This window comes from Protomyctophum parallelum (genome assembly GCF_964188405.1).
Source record: "Protomyctophum parallelum genome assembly, chromosome: 2".
In the NCBI taxonomy this organism is placed as follows: domain Eukaryota; kingdom Metazoa; phylum Chordata; class Actinopteri; order Myctophiformes; family Myctophidae; genus Protomyctophum; species Protomyctophum parallelum.
In genome coordinates this window covers 51,105,797-51,128,701 of record NC_139699.1, presented here as the reverse complement: position 1 = coordinate 51,128,701, position 22,905 = coordinate 51,105,797, and the positions used below count along the sequence as shown (strand labels likewise).

The 22,905-nt window shown below is 42.3% G+C and overlaps 1 protein-coding gene across 2 annotated transcripts in view; it reads right to left on the bottom strand.

Annotated features, from left to right (window-relative positions):
* The window catches only part of immp1l (inner mitochondrial membrane peptidase subunit 1), a 32,707-nt gene that overhangs the window by 1,844 nt on the left and 7,958 nt on the right, over positions 1 to 22,905 (bottom strand). For both annotated transcript variants that reach the window (XM_083792012.1, XM_083792013.1), the window contains exons 2-5: positions 21,123 to 21,234; positions 20,653 to 20,741; positions 19,865 to 19,991; positions 8,402 to 8,512 (exon numbers count right to left, since the gene is read on the bottom strand). In XM_083792012.1, the coding sequence (XP_083648138.1) occupies positions 8,402 to 8,512; positions 19,865 to 19,991; positions 20,653 to 20,741; positions 21,123 to 21,227 (432 nt within the window). In that variant the 5' untranslated portion in view covers positions 21,228 to 21,234. The remainder of the gene's footprint in view (positions 1 to 8,401; positions 8,513 to 19,864; positions 19,992 to 20,652; positions 20,742 to 21,122; positions 21,235 to 22,905) is intronic.

Below are 22,905 nucleotides of genomic sequence, written 5' to 3'. Positions count from 1 at the left end.
CGTCCAACCAGGGAAACTCTCCCCTGTCAGGTGTAAAGGAGCAACTTGGACACTCAGGCATGAAGGAAGCATGAGTTCAAGTCTGTTGCTCTCCCCATTAGGGCTGGGCGATATGACAAAATCTCATATCACGATATAGAATTTATTTTATCACGATAACGATATACTCACGATATAGCATATCTTTTACGATACCTATTTTTTTATCTAAAAGAATGTTTTTTGTTCAGGTCGGTCGAGTACTTTACTGTACTTGGGCAGTACTTGGGCTGTACTGTACTGTACTGTACTGTACTGTACAAGCTCTCCTCCCTGGCCTCTGTCTTTGTTAGGCTGCACAACAGTGACACTTGGTGGTGACAATAATTATGCTATTTCCGTGCTCGGATACAGGGACACACACATAGCTGTCTATAGTGGTTGCACCACTCAAAAAACAATTAAATTCACATTATCCAGTCTAATTATATGAATATAATACTGATGCCCTGCCCATGCACAGACAGGCCCAAAGCAAGTACAAAAATATTACAAAATAAAATATATATAATAATAATTAGAGGCTGAACTCAATTGTTCAGCCTCTGTAGACATTTTTAAAGCACAGCTCAAGACCCACTTCTACAACATTGCTTTTAATTGATCTTTTATTTTTTGTTATTCATGTCCTCACTGTATTGCATTACTGCTTGTTTTTTAATGTCATTGCCTTGCTTTTCTTTTTTTCTCCATTGCTCTGTAAAGCACTTTGAGAGCTGCATTTCATGTCATGAAAGGTGCTATACAAATAAAGTTTTATTATTATTATTATTATTAATTATTATTATTATGACAATTAAAAAGAAAAAAGAAAGAAATAAGACGTTGCCATTCAGACACAGAAGTACAGGCCTGTGTCTGCATTAAATTGGCTTAAGGAAAAAAAAAAAACTCATGTCACAGTTTGTCACTACAGTTGTTTCAGTTCCTTTTAAGCTCTGTATAGGGAATCAAAATGTTCTGTTGTAGTTATAGTTTAGTTTGTTAAAGACGTTGGGCAGCTTAATGATGTTTAATTGACTACAGGCGATAGAGTGAGAGAGAACGCGACCGCGTCGTCAACTCTCCATGCCCAGCTGTGCGTATGGGAAAAGTGGAGGTTTTTCTTTTCCTTTTTTTTTGATGATCACAACAAAGTCAGCGTCTTGTGTTGTTGTTGTTGTTGTTGGAAGCTGTTGCTGAATTAAGGACTTTTCAAATGGAATAATTTATTTGGAACAATAAAACAAGACAGACACGCAGCAGGAGGACTGCACAGGTAAGAGGAACGTCTTGGAAGAAGTTTGCAACAGACGACGGACAAGCTTATTGTTCAACTGTGTAAAACATGCGTGGCTCACGCAATTTATCAATTTGACCCAACATGAAACCTGCATTTATAACAGTGAATGACCGGTTACTCTACTAAGGGCGCGTTCGGAAATAGCGCACTGTGCAACGCAAACTGATAGATGAGTGCGCTCCGGTGTGGTATTTCCGAACGTGCCCCTTACACCGCTCTGAATCTCGTCAGCCATCATCTCCCTTCATGTAATCCAAACCACTTCCATATCCATACAATGGAAGAAAGTTGCCCCTCTTTTAGGTGCAAGCACCTAAAATATAATAGAGAAGACATCCGAAAGGTGTTGGCTCACTGTTTTCAGTGCGGTGGGCTGCTGGGCATGCCGTATATAAGCGCTGTGACGTAAAATACTGCCGTAAACACTGCCGTAAAGCGAAACTGCGATATAAGCGATATAGCTTATTTTTCGTGATAGACATTTTCTATCGAAAATACGATATATATCGTCATATCGCCCAGCCCTACTCCCCATGTCCCCCACATATGGGGACTAGGTTGGTGGAGGGTGTGTAGAGCCCAGGATCACATTAGATGATTGACACAGGGGTAAAAAATGGGTTACAAAATCGTGGGATAAAAAATCTATTAAAACAACTAAAACCTTATGATATTTAGTCGACTAAAACTAGACTAACACTAAAACATTCCAGGTGACTAAAATGAGACTAAAACTAAATGAAAACTATTCAAGAGACTATATGACTAAAACTATAATCAAAATTTGCTGCAAAAACAACACTGTTCTGCAAAATACCCGACCCAGCGCTTGGGGCCAGGCCGGTCTGCAGAAGACACATGATAACGTGAATTCGCTACTACAGTATAGACCTGGGGTATTCAACTGGTCAAATGCGGGCGCCCTCTTGTGGCCCCTGGAAGATTTCTTTTTTAAAACAAGAAAATAAAACCGGTATGGTGTGTGCGATATGAAGTGTGAGATTACCATAATGACAGAAATCCTAAATCATATTCCATCATATTCAAGGGCTTTTGGTAGAGAAATGAGACAAGACTCCAGTCACTTTAGACTAGAGCACTGCAGTGCAGTGTGTGTGTGTGTGTGTGTGTGTCCAGCTGGTGCTCGTTGACGGTCGTTAATGTCAAGGCAATTATGTTTATGCACTGTCAATAGGTCTAGATCTATTATAAAGGTATTTCCTATACATATAGACATTATTATTCTCATTAATGTGCACAAATTATGTATTTATTACTTGCGCAAGCAGAGCACGCAAGTAATAATTTTGCCCGGTCTTCGTTCATCGCGACAGCCACCCGCCATTTTATGCGTATGCCAATAAAACAGCAAATCTGTGCCTGGCTTGCTGGGACCAGATCACATAAATGACCATATGTCTTACGTCATCATTTAGAGCTAGTCATACGTATACTATATACATAATCAGTAAAATAAACTAGCAAATTGTTCCTGATCTGCTGGGACCAGAGTACGTGGTGTGTATATGTATGACTAGCTCTAAATGATGACGTAAGACATATGGTCATTTATGTGATCTGGTCCCAGCAAACCGGGCACAGATTTGCTGTTTTATTGGCATACGCATAAAATGGCGGGTGGCTGTCGCGGTTTTTGGCGCAAAGTAACCACAGTATACCGCTAATCAACTTACAACTACATACTCTATATAGTATATGTATATGTATACGTATGTCTTACGTCATCATTTAGAGCTAGTCATACGTATACTATATAAATAATCAGTCAAATAAAATAGCAAATTGTGCCTGATCTGCTGGGACCAGAGTACGTGGTGTGTATATGTATGACTAGCTCTCAATGATGACGTAAGACATATGGTCATTTATGTGATCTGGTCCCAGCAAACCAGGCACATATTTGCTGTTTTATTGGCATACGCATAAAATGGCGGGTGGCGGTCGCGGTTTTTGGCGCAAAGTAACCACAGTATACCGCTAATCAACTTACAACTACATACTCTATATAGTATATGTATACGTATGTCTTACGTCATCATTTAGAGCTAGTCATACGTATACTATATACATAATCAGTCAAATAAAATAGCAAATTGTGCCTGATCTGCTGGGACCAGAGTACGTGGTGTGTATATGTATGACTAGCTCTCAATGATGACGTAAGAAATATGGTCATTTGTGTAGTCTGGTCCCAGCAAACCAGGCACAAATCTGCTGTTTTATTGGCATACGCATAAAATGGCGGGTTGGCTGTCGCGGTTTTTGGCGCAAAGTAACCACAGTATACCGCTAATCAACTTACAACTACATACTCTATATAGTATATGTATACGTATGTCTTACGTCATCATTTAGAGCTAGTCATACGTATAGTATATACATAATCAGTAAAATAAAATAGCAAATTGTGCCTGATCTGCTGGGACCAGAGTATGTGGTGTGTATATGTATGACTAGCTCTCAATGATGACGTAAGAAATATGGTCATTTGTGTAGTCTGGTCCCAGCAAACCAGGCTCAAATCTGCTGTTTTATTGGCATACGCATAAAATGGCGGGTTGGCTGTCGCGGTTTTTGGCGCAAAGTAACCACAGTATACCGCTAATCAACTTACAACTACATACTCTATATAGTATATGTATACGTATGTCTTACGTCATCATTTAGAGCTAGTCATACGTATACTATATACATAATCAGTAAAATAAAATAGCAAATTGTGCCTGATCTGCTGGGACCAGAGTACGTGGTGTGTATATGTATGACTAGCTCTCAATGATGACGTAAGACATATGGTCATTTATGTGATCTGGTCCCAGCAAACCAGGCACAGATTTGCTGTTTTATTGGCATACGCATAAAATGGCGGGTGGCGGTCGCGGTTTTTGGCGCAAAGTAACCACAGTATACCGCTAATCAACTTACAACTACATACTCTATATAGTATATGTATACGTATGTCTTACGTCGTCATTTAGAGCTAGTCATACGTATACTATATACATAATCAGTCAAATAAAATAGCAAATTGTGCCTGATCTGCTGGGACCAGAGTACGTGGTGTGTATATGTATGACTAGCTCTCAATGATGATGTAAGAAATATGGTCATTTATGTAATCTGGTCCCAGCAAACCAGGCACAAATCTGCTGTTTAATTTGCATACGCATCAAATGGCGGGTTGGCTGTCACGGTTTTTGGCGCAAAGTAACCACAGTATACCGCTAATCAACTTACAACTACATACTCTATATAGTATATTTATATGTATACGTATGTCTTACGTCGTCATTTAGAGCTAGTCATATGTATACTATATACATAATCAGTCAAATAAAATAGCAAATTGTGCCTGATCTGCTGGGACCAGAGTACGTGGTGTGTATATGTATGACTAGCTCTCAATGATGACGTAAGAAATATGGTCATTTGTGTAGTCTGGTCCCAGCAAACCAGGCACAAATCTGCTGTTTTATTGGCATACGCATAAAATGGCGGGTTGGCTGTCGCGGTTTTTGGCGCAAAGTAACCACAGTATACCGCTAATCAACTTACAACTACATACTCTATATAGTATATGTATACGTATGTCTTACGTCATCATTTAGAGCTAGTCATACGTATAGTATATACATAATCAGTAAAATAAAATAGCAAATTGTGCCTGATCTGCTGGGACCAGAGTATGTGGTGTGTATATGTATGACTAGCTCTCAATGATGACGTAAGAAATATGGTCATTTGTGTAGTCTGGTCCCAGCAAACCAGGCTCAAATCTGCTGTTTTATTGGCATACGCATAAAATGGCGGGTTGGCTGTCGCGGTTTTTGGCGCAAAGTAACCACAGTATACCGCTAATCAACTTACAACTACATACTCTATATAGTATATGTATACGTATGTCTTACGTCATCATTTAGAGCTAGTCATACGTATACTATATACATAATCAGTAAAATAAAATAGCAAATTGTGCCTGATCTGCTGGGACCAGAGTACGTGGTGTGTATATGTATGACTAGCTCTCAATGATGACGTAAGACATATGGTCATTTATGTGATCTGGTCCCAGCAAACCAGGCACAGATTTGCTGTTTTATTGGCATACGCATAAAATGGCGGGTGGCGGTCGCGGTTTTTGGCGCAAAGTAACCACAGTATACCGCTAATCAACTTACAACTACATACTCTATATAGTATATGTATACGTATGTCTTACGTCGTCATTTAGAGCTAGTCATACGTATACTATATACATAATCAGTCAAATAAAATAGCAAATTGTGCCTGATCTGCTGGGACCAGAGTACGTGGTGTGTATATGTATGACTAGCTCTCAATGATGATGTAAGAAATATGGTCATTCATGTAATCTGGTCCCAGCAAACCAGGCACAAATCTGCTGTTTAATTTGCATACGCATCAAATGGCGGGTTGGCTGTCACGGTTTTTGGCGCAAAGTAACCACAGTATACCGCTAATCAACTTACAACTACATACTCTATATAGTATATTTATATGTATACGTATGTCTTACGTCGTCATTTAGAGCTAGTCATATGTATACTATATACATAATCAGTCAAATAAAATAGCAAATTGTGCCTGATCTGCTGGGACCAGAGTACGTGGTGTGTATATGTATGACTAGCTCTCAATGATGACGTAAGAAATATGGTCATTTGTGTAGTCTGGTCCCAGCAAACCAGGCACAAATCTGCTGTTTTATTGGCATACGCATAAAATGGTGGGTTGGCTGTCGCGGTTTTTGGCGCAAAGTAACCACAGTATACCGCTAATCAACTTACAACTACATACTCTATATAGTATATGTATATGTATACGTATGTTTTACGTCATCATTTAGAGCTAGTCATACGTATACTATATACATAATCAGTAAAATAAAATAGCAAATTGTGCCTGATCTGCTGGGACCAGAGTACGTGGTGTGTATATGTATGACTAGCTCTCAATGATGATGTAAGAAATATGGTCATTTATGTAATCTGGTCCCAGCAAACCAGGCACAAATCTGCTGTTTTATTTGCATACGCATCAAATGGCGGGTTGGCTGTCATGGTTTTTGGCGCAAAGTAACCACAGTATACCGCTAATCAACTTACAACTACATACTCTATATAGTATATGTATATGTATACGTATACGTATATTTTAATTCAGTTTATATACTGTACCTTTTTTTTTCATCACATATCAATGATTTATTTTTCTTTAACCCATTCTGACCGGGCACCCATTTTGGTGTTGGCATCATGTTATGCTTTAGCTATTGAAAAATAGCAGATCTACAAGCTCATATCGCGCCACCGAGTGGCGCGATACGAGCTTGTAGGTCTGCTATTTTTGAAAAATCGAAGACACTTTTAGAATCTGATCTCAGGTCAGAATGGGTTAATAATGAAACTGTCAGGATGTAATGGACATTTTTTTAATCTGATCTCAGGTCAGAATGGGTTAAAAAACTAAAAAGGGATTCAGAATATATCTACATAGATAAAAGTGTATTTCTTATATAGATAGAAACTTGAACCATACTTAATAATACTATGTGTTTATATGCATAAAGTAGGTAGGTAGCAAATAGTTACATCTAATAATTATACATTTCAAACATTCCTTCACAGAGATACTGAGATTTAACAGTTTACAGCGGTCGAAAGTACTTGCGCGCTCTGCTTGCGCACTAGTTGTCCATTTATGGCCTACTAGTGTGCAACAAGCAAGTATGCACTCGATAGAGTGCAGTTCTAGTTAATTATGTAATTATTATGTATTATACATAAATCTTCGTGTTTGAGCACAAAATGCATTTTGAGAACCCTAAAATGTTCCACGTGCGCGCTGTGCGGTCCCAACACACACAATCATTCTACAGTTGTGGCCCCCGGAGCGCACTAATATAGTTGAATACCCCTGGTATAGAGCGCCTGACGTCACTCGCTCATCCGCTCGATTCCCCTGGTTCACGGAAGTAATTTCTCTATGGAGAATAACATGGGGTGATCTTAATATCGTCTACTTAATATCGAGGTGTCTGTATCGTTTGCGATAGTCAGTCACTCATATACGATACAGTCTGTTTCTAGCGAAAATGTAACTAATTCAGTAGCAGTAACAATAGCGTTTTCTCTCAGTCTGTTGATTCTTCATATCCATATGAGTGTAACGGCCGGCATGACATGTTTATTTTTCATATTAAAAACATTCTCTTGGGTTGTCTCGTCAGCTTGTAGCTCGGCTATTTCATTTTTCGCAGTGAAAAAGTAACACGAATAAATAAAATAAGCCTAAAGTGGTTAAAACGAGTAAAAGACGCATTGTGAGCTTGTAGATCTGCTATTTTCAGCATGCAACCTAGCATAAAACTGTATCTCTTGTCCACTAGTCCACTAACATTTTAGTCTAGTTTTTATTTGTTGACAAAATTGTCAATACATTTAGGTAGTCATAGTTTTAGTCATAGATCAGTTTTTATTTTGGTTTTATTTAGTTTTAGTCAGTGAAAAAGGATAGTCGACGAACATTTTTCGTCTTAGTTTTAGTCGACGAAAACAACACTGATTTAAATGTAGCGTCAACGCATAAAATATTGAGGCGGCCATTCATTGTCATAGTGGAGTTTCCAGTGGAGTGCGGCTGTCCAATCAGACAGACAGAAGGTTGGCTGACCTGTTTCCAGGGTCATGGTTGCTATGACATCCAGTGATATGACAACACAGCAGAATGGAAAGCTAGACAATATGGTGTCCAGGCCTTTGGTCAATCAAACAGACTCACTTTGAACTTCTAACTGACTCGTGTCTTTGAATTGTGCCTCAAAAAATGTCCATACTGTGGGGCCGGCGAGCCCAGAGAATCATTTAACATTTCAAAGGACTTTTTTTTATTAATCAACTGGGACGTGTTTCACTCGTACCCAATATGTGAGGTTTCACCAAAACTACTGGTCCATAATGTTGAAATAGTACCTAATCTGCCCCGCAGCGTGAATGGACGCTGAATGAATGGGAGTGAAGCTACAGCTCACTCCGTTACCTTTATGCACACACGCCCACGGATGAGGGCATAGGGAACTGGGCCGTAGCTTCTGGAGTCGGAGGAATTCCTAATGTTGTCCCCTTCTAGCCATACATGGCCCATTGGAACCTACAGAAACACCATCACAGGTCAAATTGAGAGAGAGAGAGAGACAGAGAGAGAGAGAGAATTATAGACTTCCACAACGGAACACAATACATAACACCGTTCACACAGTTTGTAACATTGTTTACATGCATATGAGGAAGGCCCTATAATCTATTATGCAGTGCAAATCTGCCCCTCACCCACCCGCCCGCCCGCCCGCCCGCCCGCCCAGTCCCCTCCTCACCCTAACTTAACGTCAACCTCTCTGTCCCTCTTTAACCCCATTCGGTCTTAGGAGAGGGGTCATGGGTAACGGGGCAGGGTCGGGGGATTTGGAGGAACTTCAAACGGGGTCATTAGGCTGTTGGCTGAGATCGGTGCCCCTCTTACCCAGGGAGGGTTAGAGCCAGGATAGGGGCTTGAGAGAGCCAGAGCCAGAGATATAGGGACAGAGGGAGAGAGGGAGAGAGAGAGAATGGGAGAGAGGCCTAAGCTTCGGCTAGCAGCAGCAGTGTCCAAGGGTCTCCACAGCGGTCCGACCTGCCAGTGGGGCGGTCATCCGAGCGAGCTCTAATCCACAGTGACACCAATTATGATTAATCTCATCACTTTAGGAGAGTAGGCTTGTCAAGGCCCTAATTAAGTGCGCTGTCCCCCCTATATGTGCAGACAGGATCAACAACACATTATATTGTCATAATGGGCATCACAATCCAACAGTCTATTTTTGTGTTGGCTAACTTTTTAACGGCCAAAGACGTCTTCTTGGAGAAAAGAGGATAAAGAGCGAGAGGATCTCATCTGCGCTGAGGAGACGTCACCACCACCACCACCAGCAGACATCTTTTTTTTTGCTTTTGTACCGCATCACCCGCCCCTCCTGTTTAAGTGCGTTTGGTCCGGCCGCGGCGTTGCCGTTTCATTTTCATATTGGATATAATTGAGACGGATGACGTGGCATAATCACGAGGCATTGACATGTTGACCTAACACGAGGTAAACAACTCGCAGAGTAACGACGACACAAATGAATATCATTAAAGGAGTCATCTGAGAACCATATGTCAGCATGCTGGATTCCCACCATTACACCTCATTAGCATGGTAACATATGCCGGCTCCCAAGCACAGGAAACAGAAACACCGCCGTTTGTCATCTGCCAAACCAGCACGCCCTTGTTTGTTTCTTAACGGCTTCCATTTCTTTGTCCCCATAAGAGGTTAAAGTTTGTATCGAAGACATAAAAGGTGTCCTGTCCGTGAATGCCAGAGATGGTGGGTACAGCAAACTATCTTAATGCTATACAAGAGGAACCGTATAGGGAAAGCATCTTAATACATTAAATCCCCTTCCATTCAAGGTCCGATGGGCGTGAATCTGCTAACAAGGTCAATCAATCTGATTGACTCTTGGGTCAATCAAGAACAGACAACAACAAACTACTCTATGATTGGTTTGTAGTCTGTCTCATAAATCTAATTAACCTATGGAGAAATGTTAGCCCCTGGAAGGACATGGGGAAAGGAAAGGAAAGATCAACCAGGTAGTGTTTCAGAGCAATTGAAAAGCTTACTGTTCGGAAGAAGCAACTTGCTGTAATGTGGTCAGAGACAGAATGAAAGCAGGTGCATATAACCTTGTAGGTCTTAGATGTCTGGGGTAAAGAACATCCACCAGAAACAAAACACTGAACTGTGGTAGATATTTTTAAGATGATGGATACATGGCCATACAAAGTACTATCCATGCCTTTCAAGGATGTGGGTTCTCAATTTAGTCATCGCCAATTCCCTCTTGCTGCCAACCCCCATGACTGTTGGCCTACACACGGGAAGCGACTGGCGCACCTTTGTCATTCATTTTCAATGAGAGGTGGGCGATTATTTTGAACGTGAAGAGTTCCAAAGTTGAGGGACCGCGTCCGCTTGCGCCGACACTGTCCTGTGAAATTGTGGCACGCGTGCTCATTTCATGCCCGCACCCGCGTGCGACTAGAGCTGGATTGTAGTCAGCTCCACATGCAGACGCATACACTGTAGCTGATCCAAGCGAGAATGCCTGCGTCACTCGCTCCCCGTCTGAAACGGCCTTAAAGGGAAAAACGTTTGGCCATATCATTGTCTACTCAGGCTTATGTTTGAGTTTGAGTTTGAATATTTAATTCGGTCATTTAAAAAAAAACAAATAAACAAAATGGTTGTTAAGCAATTTACATTGATTAATTTACATTGCTTAGTCAACACAGTGACTATTCTAGCCGAAAAGGTATGGGCTGAAGCATAAAGCTTACTATGTGAAGTTGTGAACACCTCAGACAGTTTTTAAGTTGCTCGATTCAGTATTTAGATATTTGATATTCATTTTAGCTCCCCCGCCCCCTTCCTATTGTGGGATGTCGCATGACAGTGGGCCGTCAGAGCGCCACCCCAACGAGCGTCAGTGGAGCGTCAGAGGCGGAGCGCAGCCCAGAAGACAGCGACCCGCCCTGGGTCACGTGATCGATCACAGGTACTGTATCTGCCCGTATTCCTCCTCAATCAGAGTGATTACGCAACAGCCGCGCTGGGCGCCTAAATGTTTGAAAGGTGTGGCACAGATGAGAGCTCCGTCTCATTCTCCACTGACTCACGGAGGGGGCACTGACGTGGCAATCTGGCGGCAACCCCGGGATGGATGAATCCTGAAGAGGAACCCATGTGAAAAAAAAAAACTCCTGAAGGAATCGGACAGTGTAATGGACACTGTCCCGACAGGAGGAAACTGACTTTAGTTGATTAATGACAGTTTTTCCCTGACAGTTCATTCCATGGGCACATGGAGTGGTGCAGGCATCCTGAGTTCATTCCATGGGCACATGGAGGGGTGAAGGCATCCTGAGTTCATTCCATGGGCACATGGAGGGGTGAAGGCATCCTGAGTTCATTCCATGGGCACATGGAGTGGTGCAGGCATCCTGAGTTCATTCCATGGGCACATGGAGTGGTGTAGGCATCCTGAGTTCATTCCATGGGCACATGGAGTGGTGTAGGCATCCTGAGTTCATTCCATGGGCACATGGAGTGGTGTAGGCATCCTCCAACAACCAGTCCGCGGGCGGGCATGTCCCAGGCTGGGACCTGTGTACATAAGATAGCAAATATAGGGAAAGCGCATCAACACGCAAAATGAATAGTGGGTTGTGTGGCCGCAAGATAACGTTTACGCATAGTGGAAGCTCCTAAATGCGTAATTCACGGAAAATGTTTATTACTTGAGGATAAAGCATGGCATAAGATGGAGCCCATAGTCTCTTGAATAGTTTTCATTTAGTTTCAGTCACATTTTAGTGACCTGGAATGTTTTAGTGTTAGTCTAGTTTTAGTCGACTAAATATCATAAGATTTTAGTCGACTAAATCTACAGGTGATTTAGTCGAATAAAGTGTATTTTCATTCGAATTAGATTACTATTATTATGAACGATTCAAAATCGATTCATAATTTCCTTTATTTATTTTTAGATTTTTCACAGGTGTTTGTGATATATAATGTAAGCTTACCCTAATCACAGTAAACATCAAGTCTTCAGTCATTTTCAAGTTACTGTAGTCAGTACTAGTCACTTCAGATCAGCACTGCTGTATTGTATTGTAGTATTGAATCGAGAATCATTTTGAATAGAGAATAGTTTAGATTTTTTAATCGAATCGTGAACCCAATAATCGGAATGGAATCGAATGGAATCGTGGGACACCCAAAGATTCGCAGCCCTACTTGATGCCGTCGTACTGGCGGCATCAAGCTGCAACACGTTGTGAGCTTGTAGATCGTCTATTTTCAGCATGCAACCAAGTGTAAAATGACTTGTACTGGATCTCTTGTCCACTAGTCCCTTCTTAACATTTAGTCTAGTTTTGATCTGTTGACAAAATTGTCAGTATAATTAGTCTTAGTTTTAGTCATCATAGCTTAGTTTTCATTTAGTTTCCGTCAGTGAAAAAAGGTTAAAAAAAAGGACGAACTTTTTTCGTCTTAGTTTCAGTCGACGAAATCAGCAAACAATGGTCTGAAAGGTTAAAGAGCCCCTGGGAACCTGTGACCGACCTACACTAGCTATGTTCATACTTAAACCTGTGACTGACCTACACTAGCCATGTTCATACTTAAACCTGTGACTGACCTACACTAGCCATGTTCATACTTAAACCTGTGAGCGTCCTACACTAGCCATGTTCATACTTAAACCTGTGACTGACCTACACTAGCCATGTTCATACTTAAACCTGTGAGCGACCTACACTAGCCATGTTCATACTTAAACCTGTGAGCGACCTACACTAGCCATGTTCATACTTAAACCTGTGACTGACCTACACTAGCTATGTTCATACTTAAACCTGTGACTGACCTACACTAGCCATGTTCATACTTAAACCTGTGAGCGACCTACACTAGCTATATTCATACTTAAACCTGTGAGCAACCTACACTAGCTATGTTCATACTTAGAGCAGATCAGTAAAGTACAGAGATACTATAAGTAACATACCCAATTACCCATCACCATCACATTGACTACATGTCACGACCAATTGAACAGTAGTAAATGTATGAGTATACAAAAGGAAAAGGCAAAAAGAAATGAAGAGTAGAAACAAAAAATAGCAAATGAAAAAAAAAAAATCCCCAAAGCAAATGGAGTTTGTAGTTACAATGGGATTGTATAGGAAGGGGGCGGGGCAGCTAAAATGAATATCAAATATCTAAATACTGAATCGAGCAACATAAAACCTGTCTGGGGTGTTCACTTAAGCCTTTTGAAAGTGAAATAATCCTTTAATACATATGGAGTTGCCAGCCGAGGTTCTTGCCATCTCCTATCTCTATATTCATGGAAGCAGCCCGGGTCATGTTCTTCACTGCTGGCAAGTGAACCTGTGTCTCTGTTTGAACTCTAGTCTATATAGGCCATCGGGTCCCTGAGGGGGTTTTAGGGGTCACCAGCAAAATGAGGAACAATTTAAACACAGTACACCGATTCATAGGCTTTTAAAAAATAGCCAATCTACAAGCTCATAGAACACGCCACAACGGCTTTTGAGCCTGTATAGATTTGCTATTGTGGGACAATGTTGAGAAACATTCTTCTGTTTTGGGGGCTGGTATACAAATTATTTTCCAGTGGGGGTCTGTGCCTCTGTGGCAAAATTACAATATACATGTTGGGGGTCCTTGACAATGAAAATGTTTGAGAATCACTGCTCTATGCCACCCAGATACCCAAGGATGCAGTTCATGTTTGAGAGTCACTGCTCTATGCCACCCAGATACCCAAGGATGCAGTTCATGTTTGAGAATCACTGCTCTATGCCACCCAGATACCCAAGTATGCAGTTAACCGCCACTGGAAACACCTGAAGAATCACTGCTCTATGCCACCTAGATACCCAAGGATGCAGTTAACCGCCACTGGAAACACCTGCAAAAGTATTCCCTCGGGTTATGAACACTCAAGACACCACTTGATTTAATAGCAGGCAATATCACTTGATATCGGATGACGATAAGCCGCGCGGTGATGGACAGGGTGACAGAGGAGATACTCCAATCATTCTGTCATCTCGCAACAATGACGCATGCGGCATGGGCATGCCCTCAGTGGTGTAAGGTAACTGTACGTTTACTTAACCCATTTGACCTGGGAACGATTCTACAAATGTCTTCTAAAAAAATCCTGACAGTTTTCTTGAAAAACCTGTTTCTTGTCAGTGGTTCTCAAACATTTTCATGTCAAGGACCCCCAAGATTATATGTAATTGGCCGCCGACCCCCATCAGAAAATATGTTATTCGAGGGACTCCCCCCAGAAGCAAATATTTGAGTTAAAAACGTTTGCTCTGAAAGAATATATATTCAAAGATTTGCGCCACATTTTCACAATTTTTCAAAAATAGCAGACCTACAGTACAAGCTCGTAGCGCTGCACTATGAGCTTGTAGATCTGCTATTTTTCAATAGCTAAAGTATAACATAATGCTTATAACACCAAAAGGGGTTCCCACCCAAAATGGGTTAAGTACTTAAGTACAATTATGAGGCATTTGTACTTTACTGGAGTATTTCCAATTGCAGTATTGACACTTTTTTCTTATGTAAAAAATGTTGAGTACTTTTCCCACCACTTCCTTCCCGACTGTCGGCCTGAGTCACTGCCACAGAATGTGCTGGTCTGGTCTGAGCTGTAATCAACGGACCGGCATTGTTTCCAGGAGTGAGCCCCGGCGCCCGGCCCCCGCCCGTAGGATTTAACGCATTAAGACAGGAGAGACCAGATTCTACAAAAAAATGTCTTCTAAGTTTTCTGAAAAACCTGTTTCTATATCAGTGGTTCTCAAACTATTTCATGTCATGAGATGGGGGTCGGCGGCCATTTACACATAATTTGTGTGGTCCACAAATTATGTGTAAATGGCCGCCGACCCCCATCTGAAAATATGGGTAATGTGGTTCCAGGGGCCTCCCCAGAAGCAAAGATACAGTATGACTTAAAAATGTTTGCCGTGAAAGGATATATATTCAAAAATCACAACCGTGTGAAGTGAGTGGTGCAACTCCGTGTGGGGGTCCCTGGGGGGACCCACAGGACCGCCCCACGTCCGAAATGGTTGAGAAATGACAGAGTTAATGTGTGGGGTCCATCTACTGTACTGTACTGTACTGTCACTGTACTGGCACAGCCAAAATCATCATATACCGATATACAGTTAATATGTGCGTATGTGTTTGTGTGTGTGTTAGGTTGCGCACAGGTGGTGAAAAACAACCATGCTGTTTTCGTGCTCAGACACAGCCAGCCACCCACCCACACACATAGCTCCGTAAGGGAGTGGTTGCACCACTAAAAAATCAGCATGTATTTTCACAATTTTTCATGACGACCTTTGCTGCATGTCTCTCCCCTTCTCTCTCTCTCCCTCTTTCCTGTCCTGTCCTGTCTTCACTGTAACTATCAATAATATAAAATGCACAAAAGAAAAAAACAAATCTTGAAAAAAAGAAAAAAGAAAGAAAAAGAAAGAAAATAGCTAAAGTTTAAAATAATGGTTAAAGTGGTTCAAAGCTAAGGTGACACCAGATGCGTTCCAGGACTTAATGAATTGAGTGCGCGAATGAATGAATGAATGAGCTGTTTTTGATCTGCCCTGCATGCGTGGCCGCCGCCGGCGGCTCTTCTGGTGTGATGGACGGTTGTGATGGAAGCCATTCTGCGGCTGCCGATCGGGCTGGCATGAGGCTTTGTGTACCTGTCAGAGACGCGTCGAGGACAACGTGAAACCGGAGCTGGCCTGGCTGTGGAGGTGTGTTGTTTAACAGACGTGCCATTACAGCTCTCATTACAGTATGTTAACATGACTGAGGTGGTGGTGAGCTGTGAGCAGCATGCTAAATACGTTCACCTGAATCACACAACTGCACGGGATTATTCTTCTCCTATGGGGTACTGTCAGTGGTGGAAAAAGTACTTTTACTTAAGTAGTACAAGTATCAATACTGCAATATAGAAATACTCCGTTACAAGTCGGGAATTGTTGTAGTGGTATAGTCAATGTTTTGTTATAGTAATCAAAATGTAAAGTAACTAGTAACTAAAGTTTTCAAATAAATGCAGTGGAGTAAAAGTACAATATTTGGATCTGAGATGTAGCGGAGTAGAAGTAAAAGTATTGGAAATACTCCAGTAAAGCACAAATAACTCAAAATTGTACTTAAGTAAAAGTACACGTTACACCACTGGGTACTGTATGTGTGTGGGCACACATCCTCTCAATAGCTCTCGTTAGCTGTCTATAGGCTGTGATATTGGGGGATCAAATGTCTCTGTTTTGACACAAAATCTCAGAGAGAGAAATGATTCCTAAAAAAGGTGACAGGCCAATTAGTCTGTGTTGATTCTCTGAGGGCATAGAGGACCTGCCTGTCTGTCAGGACAGAGAGAGGAGGTGATGACAGGGTCTAACACCAGCCTCCAGAATTCATCTGTAGCCCATCACAGGTCCTACCCACAATGCCTCACCACGCACGCACGCACAGTCGCACGCACACGCACACACGCGCACACACACACACACACACACACACACACACACACACACACACACACACACACACACACACACACACACACACACACACACGCTCCCTCAGGGAGGCCAAACATTATGTGTGCAGCTGGTACTTTCTCGGTTATCTCATATGCTGTCAAACAGCGCCTCCGTTTTCGTTAGCAAGCACACTAACCCTGGTGACACACATTTCAATCTTGAAGTTAAAAAGATAAGTCCTATGATGCAAACGTTACGCATATCTCAGGCGTTTAGCTGCACGTGATGATTCTTTGCAGCATTCAGCGTGCCTTTCATAAAGTTAGTGCAAATATTGTATTTATAACATGTATTCTTTCAGCTACAGTGGTGTCACGCGTTAAGCATAAATCATCTACTATCTAAAGTTGTAATGCTCATAGAAACAAAGAAAACAGGTTCTTTCTTTGATATGTTGTGGTTATCTTTCTTTCTTCCCTTTTTTGTCAGCCAAGGACTCCAGCCAAGTGCGCTAGTGTGCTATAAGCAAAAATGGACACTTTGTGCAGTATGTGGACTTAAACAATGTCCATGAAGCAGACAAATAAGCCTCGAGTACTCAAATTAATTCCTTCATTTAAATCGTTTAAATATTGCTACAGGTGGCTGTTTTTGATTACCAACGTTGTTGCATTAATGATGTTGGTGTTCTACATTGTAAATACTTGCACCTGTTGAAGACCAGATGTACTTTAATTCTTGCAAGCTATCCCAAAACAATTGACCGGCGAGTACCCCTATTTCCCCCCAGATGATTTATTTATTGTTGTCAGCCTGGTGTCGATATTTTGGCAACATCTTTTTAGAATAAAAGGTTTAAAGAAATAAGGCTCTGGAACTCAAAAACTAATACACTAAACACTATAATACTTAACCAGAGGTTTGTGCTAGGACAGAAACAAAAACATCTAGATGTAACATTGTGTACGTATCTATCACAATCCAAACATCTAGATGTAACATTGTGTACGTATCTATCACAATCCCAAGTGTAATAGCTGTGATCTTTGACCGTACAAACAAAGTAATGGCGGATTTGGCCACGCCCTGAAATACAGTACATATAAGTGTATTCACATTAATACTCCAGTGGAATATTATTATCAAACCTAAAACTACGACATATTACCGGGTTTCACACTCCATATACAGTAGACAAGGGGTTTTCAAGTGATTGAAACAGGATTTCAATGAATGTATCCTGTAATATGAAAAATGCAGCCTTGTTTTTGTTTTGTTTCCTTTTTTTGTCCCTTGCTTTGTTTTTCTTTTTTGTATACCGGTAATCTTTTTCTTTTTTGTCTTTGTCTTTTTATCAATAGAAATTAAGTGAAAAATAATCAACCTGGGAACCACTGTCGTGTTGGGTGGGGATATGGCTAAGATTAGTGCTTTTGTAACACTTGCTATGCACCCCATGTATACAACCCACTGTTTCTTGACTACTAATAATTTCCTAATAATAATGACTCAACCAGACAATCCGGTGAATTTCCCCCTCCATTTTTCTGTTGAATTTCTTGACCTCCAACTTGTCAGTAAATGACTACATGGACGGTCATCACAGCTCACCAGGTCATTCAGTCCTACATTACTAAATGAACGTCAGGGACCACATGCAATACTTCCACGGACCACCTGTTGAAAACCCCTGCAGTAGACGAATCCATGGACGCGGTGCCCTGTAAGCCAGGTGTAGGCAATCAATACCGAGGCGTCAACCTGCTCTTAATGGTACACCTCAGCTATGGCTGCGCCCAGGCTGCACCCCTCCGTGGATGTGTTCTATACAGACAGAGGTGAAGCCCAAAGCACTGGGAACCTCATTGCTTTCTATTCCATTTGATGAAGGACACTACAGTATAGGCTTCGCCGTTGTGTGTATCTTGTGTATTTCTGAACCTATTCGGTAGTAATCCTACTGGTGAAGTCTGAACAATACACACGATATGCTAAATAAACACAATTGTTGTTGGTGCACCACACACACACACACACACACACACACACACACACACACACACACACACACACACACACACACACACACACACACACACACACACACACACACACACACACACACACACACACACACACACACACACACACACACACACACACACACACACACACACACACACACACACACACACAGTACCTCCGCCCAGCCATCAGTCTGTCCATTCGTGTGGCACTAACTCTAACAGGCTTCAGAGAGATTGCAGGCCAGAGCTATGGCCGTCTGGGACGGTATAGTAAATAGAAAAGCAATGACAGTGGTTTCACCGGCAGAACCCATGCTCAGCTTTATCACTGTTCTGAGGAAATATAGTTGTTGTCAAAAGCTGATATTTTGACCAGTGACACAAAATGGATGAGTGTGGTTTAAAATGTAAACAGCGACGCTTATCTATAGGGTATTCCCTTACACGCACGCACGCACGCACACACACACACACGTGCACACACACACACACACGCACGCACACACGCACACGCACACACACACACACACACACACACACACACAGGAAGCGAGAAGAGAAGACCATAGAGGACAAACACACAGGAGAGGGTTTGCATTATGCATGGAGACGCCGTCTGTCATTTTAGTCGAGTATGAAGCTAACTATCAAGTGCTTTGTAGCAGAATACATTTTTCATTCGGCCTCTGCTTTGCGGCGTCCTTTTAACTTAATTTATATATTAGAGGCTATGAGTTCCTGTTGCAGACGTATCCATTTAGTCCTGAGGCCCATTCTAAAAAGAAACGTCTTCTAAATCCTGACAGTTTTCTGAAAAACCTGTTTCTACTGTATGTCAGAGGTTCTCAACCTATCTCATGTCAACAACCCCAAAAATTATATGCATTTGGCCGCCGAGTGCAGACCCCCATCTGAAATTATGCTGTTCCAGGGACCCCCCCCCCCCCCCCCCAGAAGCAAAGATTTGAATTAAATTAAAACATGTGCTCTGAAAGAATATATATATATTCAGAGATTTGCGCAACGTTTTCATATTTAGAAAAAATAGCAGATGTACAAGCTCGTAGCTCGACACTCTGTGCCGCGCTATGAGCTTGTAGATCTGCTATTTTTCAATAGCTAAAGTATAACATAATGCTTAAAAAACACCAAAAAGGGGTTCCCGTCCTGAATGGGCAAAATTGTAAAACCACATACAAACCTTGGTAACTTTAAAGTGGGAAATGGACAGTGTTGAATATGGGCTTGCATGAGAGAAAACTCACGTATGTGTGCGTCTTGAACAGATCCGTGGGGCCACTTGTGCAGACTTTGTCGCCTTCCAGTCCAATGACTCTTTTACAAATGTTCATATGAGGATCAGACGGGCTCTTTGCAATGATTATATCACCCCTATAACGAGAACGTACAAACATGACCACTTGTTTGTTAGTTCATGAAATGAAATAGAAACTACGGCAAAACTATAAACTGTGTGTAAGTATTTTGCTTTTCACAATTTAGTCTACACATCAAGCATCGGTTCCCAAGCTTATGTGGCCGTGCACCCCCTGTTACCTAGCTAGACCTAGCTGACGCACACACACCCCACACACATGGAAATGATCACATGACATATATGAACATATATTTGTTATACATGCAACATATATGTTTATCATATGTGACATATTATTCGAAATTGGCCGCTTGCATACATGTTGCATAAGCTATAGACATAATTTCCTATATATCCACATATACTGTTTGCACATAATGAACCTGAATATGGTCATATGCACTGCAGCAATTATATTCTGCCTATAGCCTACTTGCCATATATTGGCATAATTTGTTAAACCATAGCACCACCATTAGCCTTTTCATGCCACGTACCCCCTAGAAGGCGCTCGCGCACCACAGGGGATGCACGCCACGCAGCACAGTTTGGGAATCCCTGGTCTGCAGTAACTCACAATTTGCATTGTACATTTGAACAATCATCATCATTTATATTCAGACACGGTGGATGACATGGATGTGTTTTCTTTGTGCACTAAAGATTGAAACTCACTTTTCAATTTTGTAAAGATGGCGACTCAACCTTTCTGAGAAGACCACGTCGTGGTTCACGATGGTGGGCTCCATGGATGGACCGGAGCACTGTGAAGACAGAGGCACGCCACAGGCTGACTGATAGAATACAATGCCCATGGTTCTATTTGGATTGGGGTGAACTCATGTATGTTTTTCACAAACAACACATGCAAAAAAGAATACGTGCATTTCCATTTTATATTTGATAATAATATCACAATTTAACAATATAATAAAATAATTTAATAATAATATATAGAATCCATATTTTGGGGCAAATTTGTCAAAATGTGTCAAGATAAAAAAGTTATTCAAAAACAGCAAAGATACCAGATCTAAACTCAAAACGTATAAAAGGTTATAAAGTGCGTACGAAAACGTCCCCCTTTTACTACTTGAATGCTGTGAATGCCCATTGATGAAGCCGTACTTTCAATGAATACTGACCACCACAAACTCTCCAATGTATTCGAAGGCACAGTGGCCGATGCAGCCATACTGGATGGTGTAGCCCACAAAGCCCAGGGTCTTCCACAGCATGTGGCGAAACATTCTCCACCTACAGTCACAAAATGCAATTATTACAGGATTCCAAAAAACATACACAATAGCTCTTCCATGTAGCGTAGGGCTAAGTCCCCCTTTGCAGGAGGGAGGGGGAGGGGGTCATTTCGTAAAGGTGAGGACATGGTTGTCCGAGATGGCCAATTACTCTGCTAGCTAGGGCGGCCGGACGCGACAGCGGCACTTTCCATGGTGTTTCATTCTCGGGGGCTCAGCAGCTAGTTCACACCAGAGTACCTTCCTGACCTTTGACCCCCCCACACGAGATGGCCCAATCAACACCTGGCTCACAGGTGACGGACAAAACATGGAAAGCTGCGACACTTCCAGCCAAGCAACTCCACGCTGCCGTCTGCGGCTGATCTCTAACACTGTGCTGCCTGCCGCTCCGTCCCTGAGACCGGAATCATCAGGGTGGTTATCAACTTCTGTCACAGCCATGGAAACACAACGAGGGGGCTTTATTGACCATGTACACACACACACACACACACACACACACACACACACACAGCAGCCTGGACGCAGGCAGGCAGGCACGCCCGCAAGCACGACACACACACACGCACACACACACACACACAGGAACAACAGAAGATAGTGTGTCTTCTGAGCAAACAACCCTGCAACACTCTGGCTATATTGACTTTTACTCAAGCTGCAACCCGCCGGATGGATGGATGGATGGAGGAAAGCAGAGTCAATCTTTACATACTGTCATGACACGCACAGCATATTATGCATGAAACGCAACCACAACACATGGCCAGAATCATGCCAAGGAGGCTAGAATGGACGTGTCAGAGCTACGTTCAGAGGGTCTCGTCACGTGTAGGGTTGGGACCCGGGCCACAACCTGATTCTTTTCCAGACCCGGTATATACCGGGGTTTTTTTATCACACTGTCAGAGCTGGTTATGTGGACTTGACGTCTGCTATACAATTGTATAGTGGTTCTCAAACATTTTAATTTCACTCTGAGAGTGTACAAATTGAACCGAATGGACCCATAAGGGTCCAGTTGGTTCCATTTGTACACTCTCAGAGTTACAGTCCCGTAAAGGGTCCATTTGGAACGCCCTATAGGAATCGTTAAAGGGAACCGTTAGGGGATCGGACCGTTAAGAGGGAATCGTTACGGAATGGGAATCGTTAAAATCCAACCCCATAGTTCTGTGTACACTAGTAATGAAACGGAGAGGATTAAACGTGTACATGTCAGGAGAAGTTCATATCACACCCAGGTACAGAGTTAGTGCTAGACTTCCAGGCTTTTGGCTTAAGGCCCGTGTGTCCTGCCGGCCGGCCGGTCCACCACAGGGTAATGAAATCTTCTCTTTCTCTCTCTCTCCACCCCCCATTCCTTCTGTCTCTTTCTCTCTCTCTCCATGCCCACCATCCCTCCTCCCATGGTATTATTAACCAAAGCAAGCGGAGCGGAAACCAAAGCCCCAAATCCTCAGAGCTCTGGGAATGACTTCCCAAAGATGGACACGGATTAGAGCCCCCAACTTCTCCCTCTCTCTCGGCCCCCACCCACCCACCCACCCCCTCCTCCTCCCACTGTCTCCCATTCCGTTTCCCCTGGTCCCCAACAGACTGGGTGTCAGGTGGCTCTCCCTAGCCCTGCCAAAGGTGTTACCCCTAATCCCATTACCCCACCCAT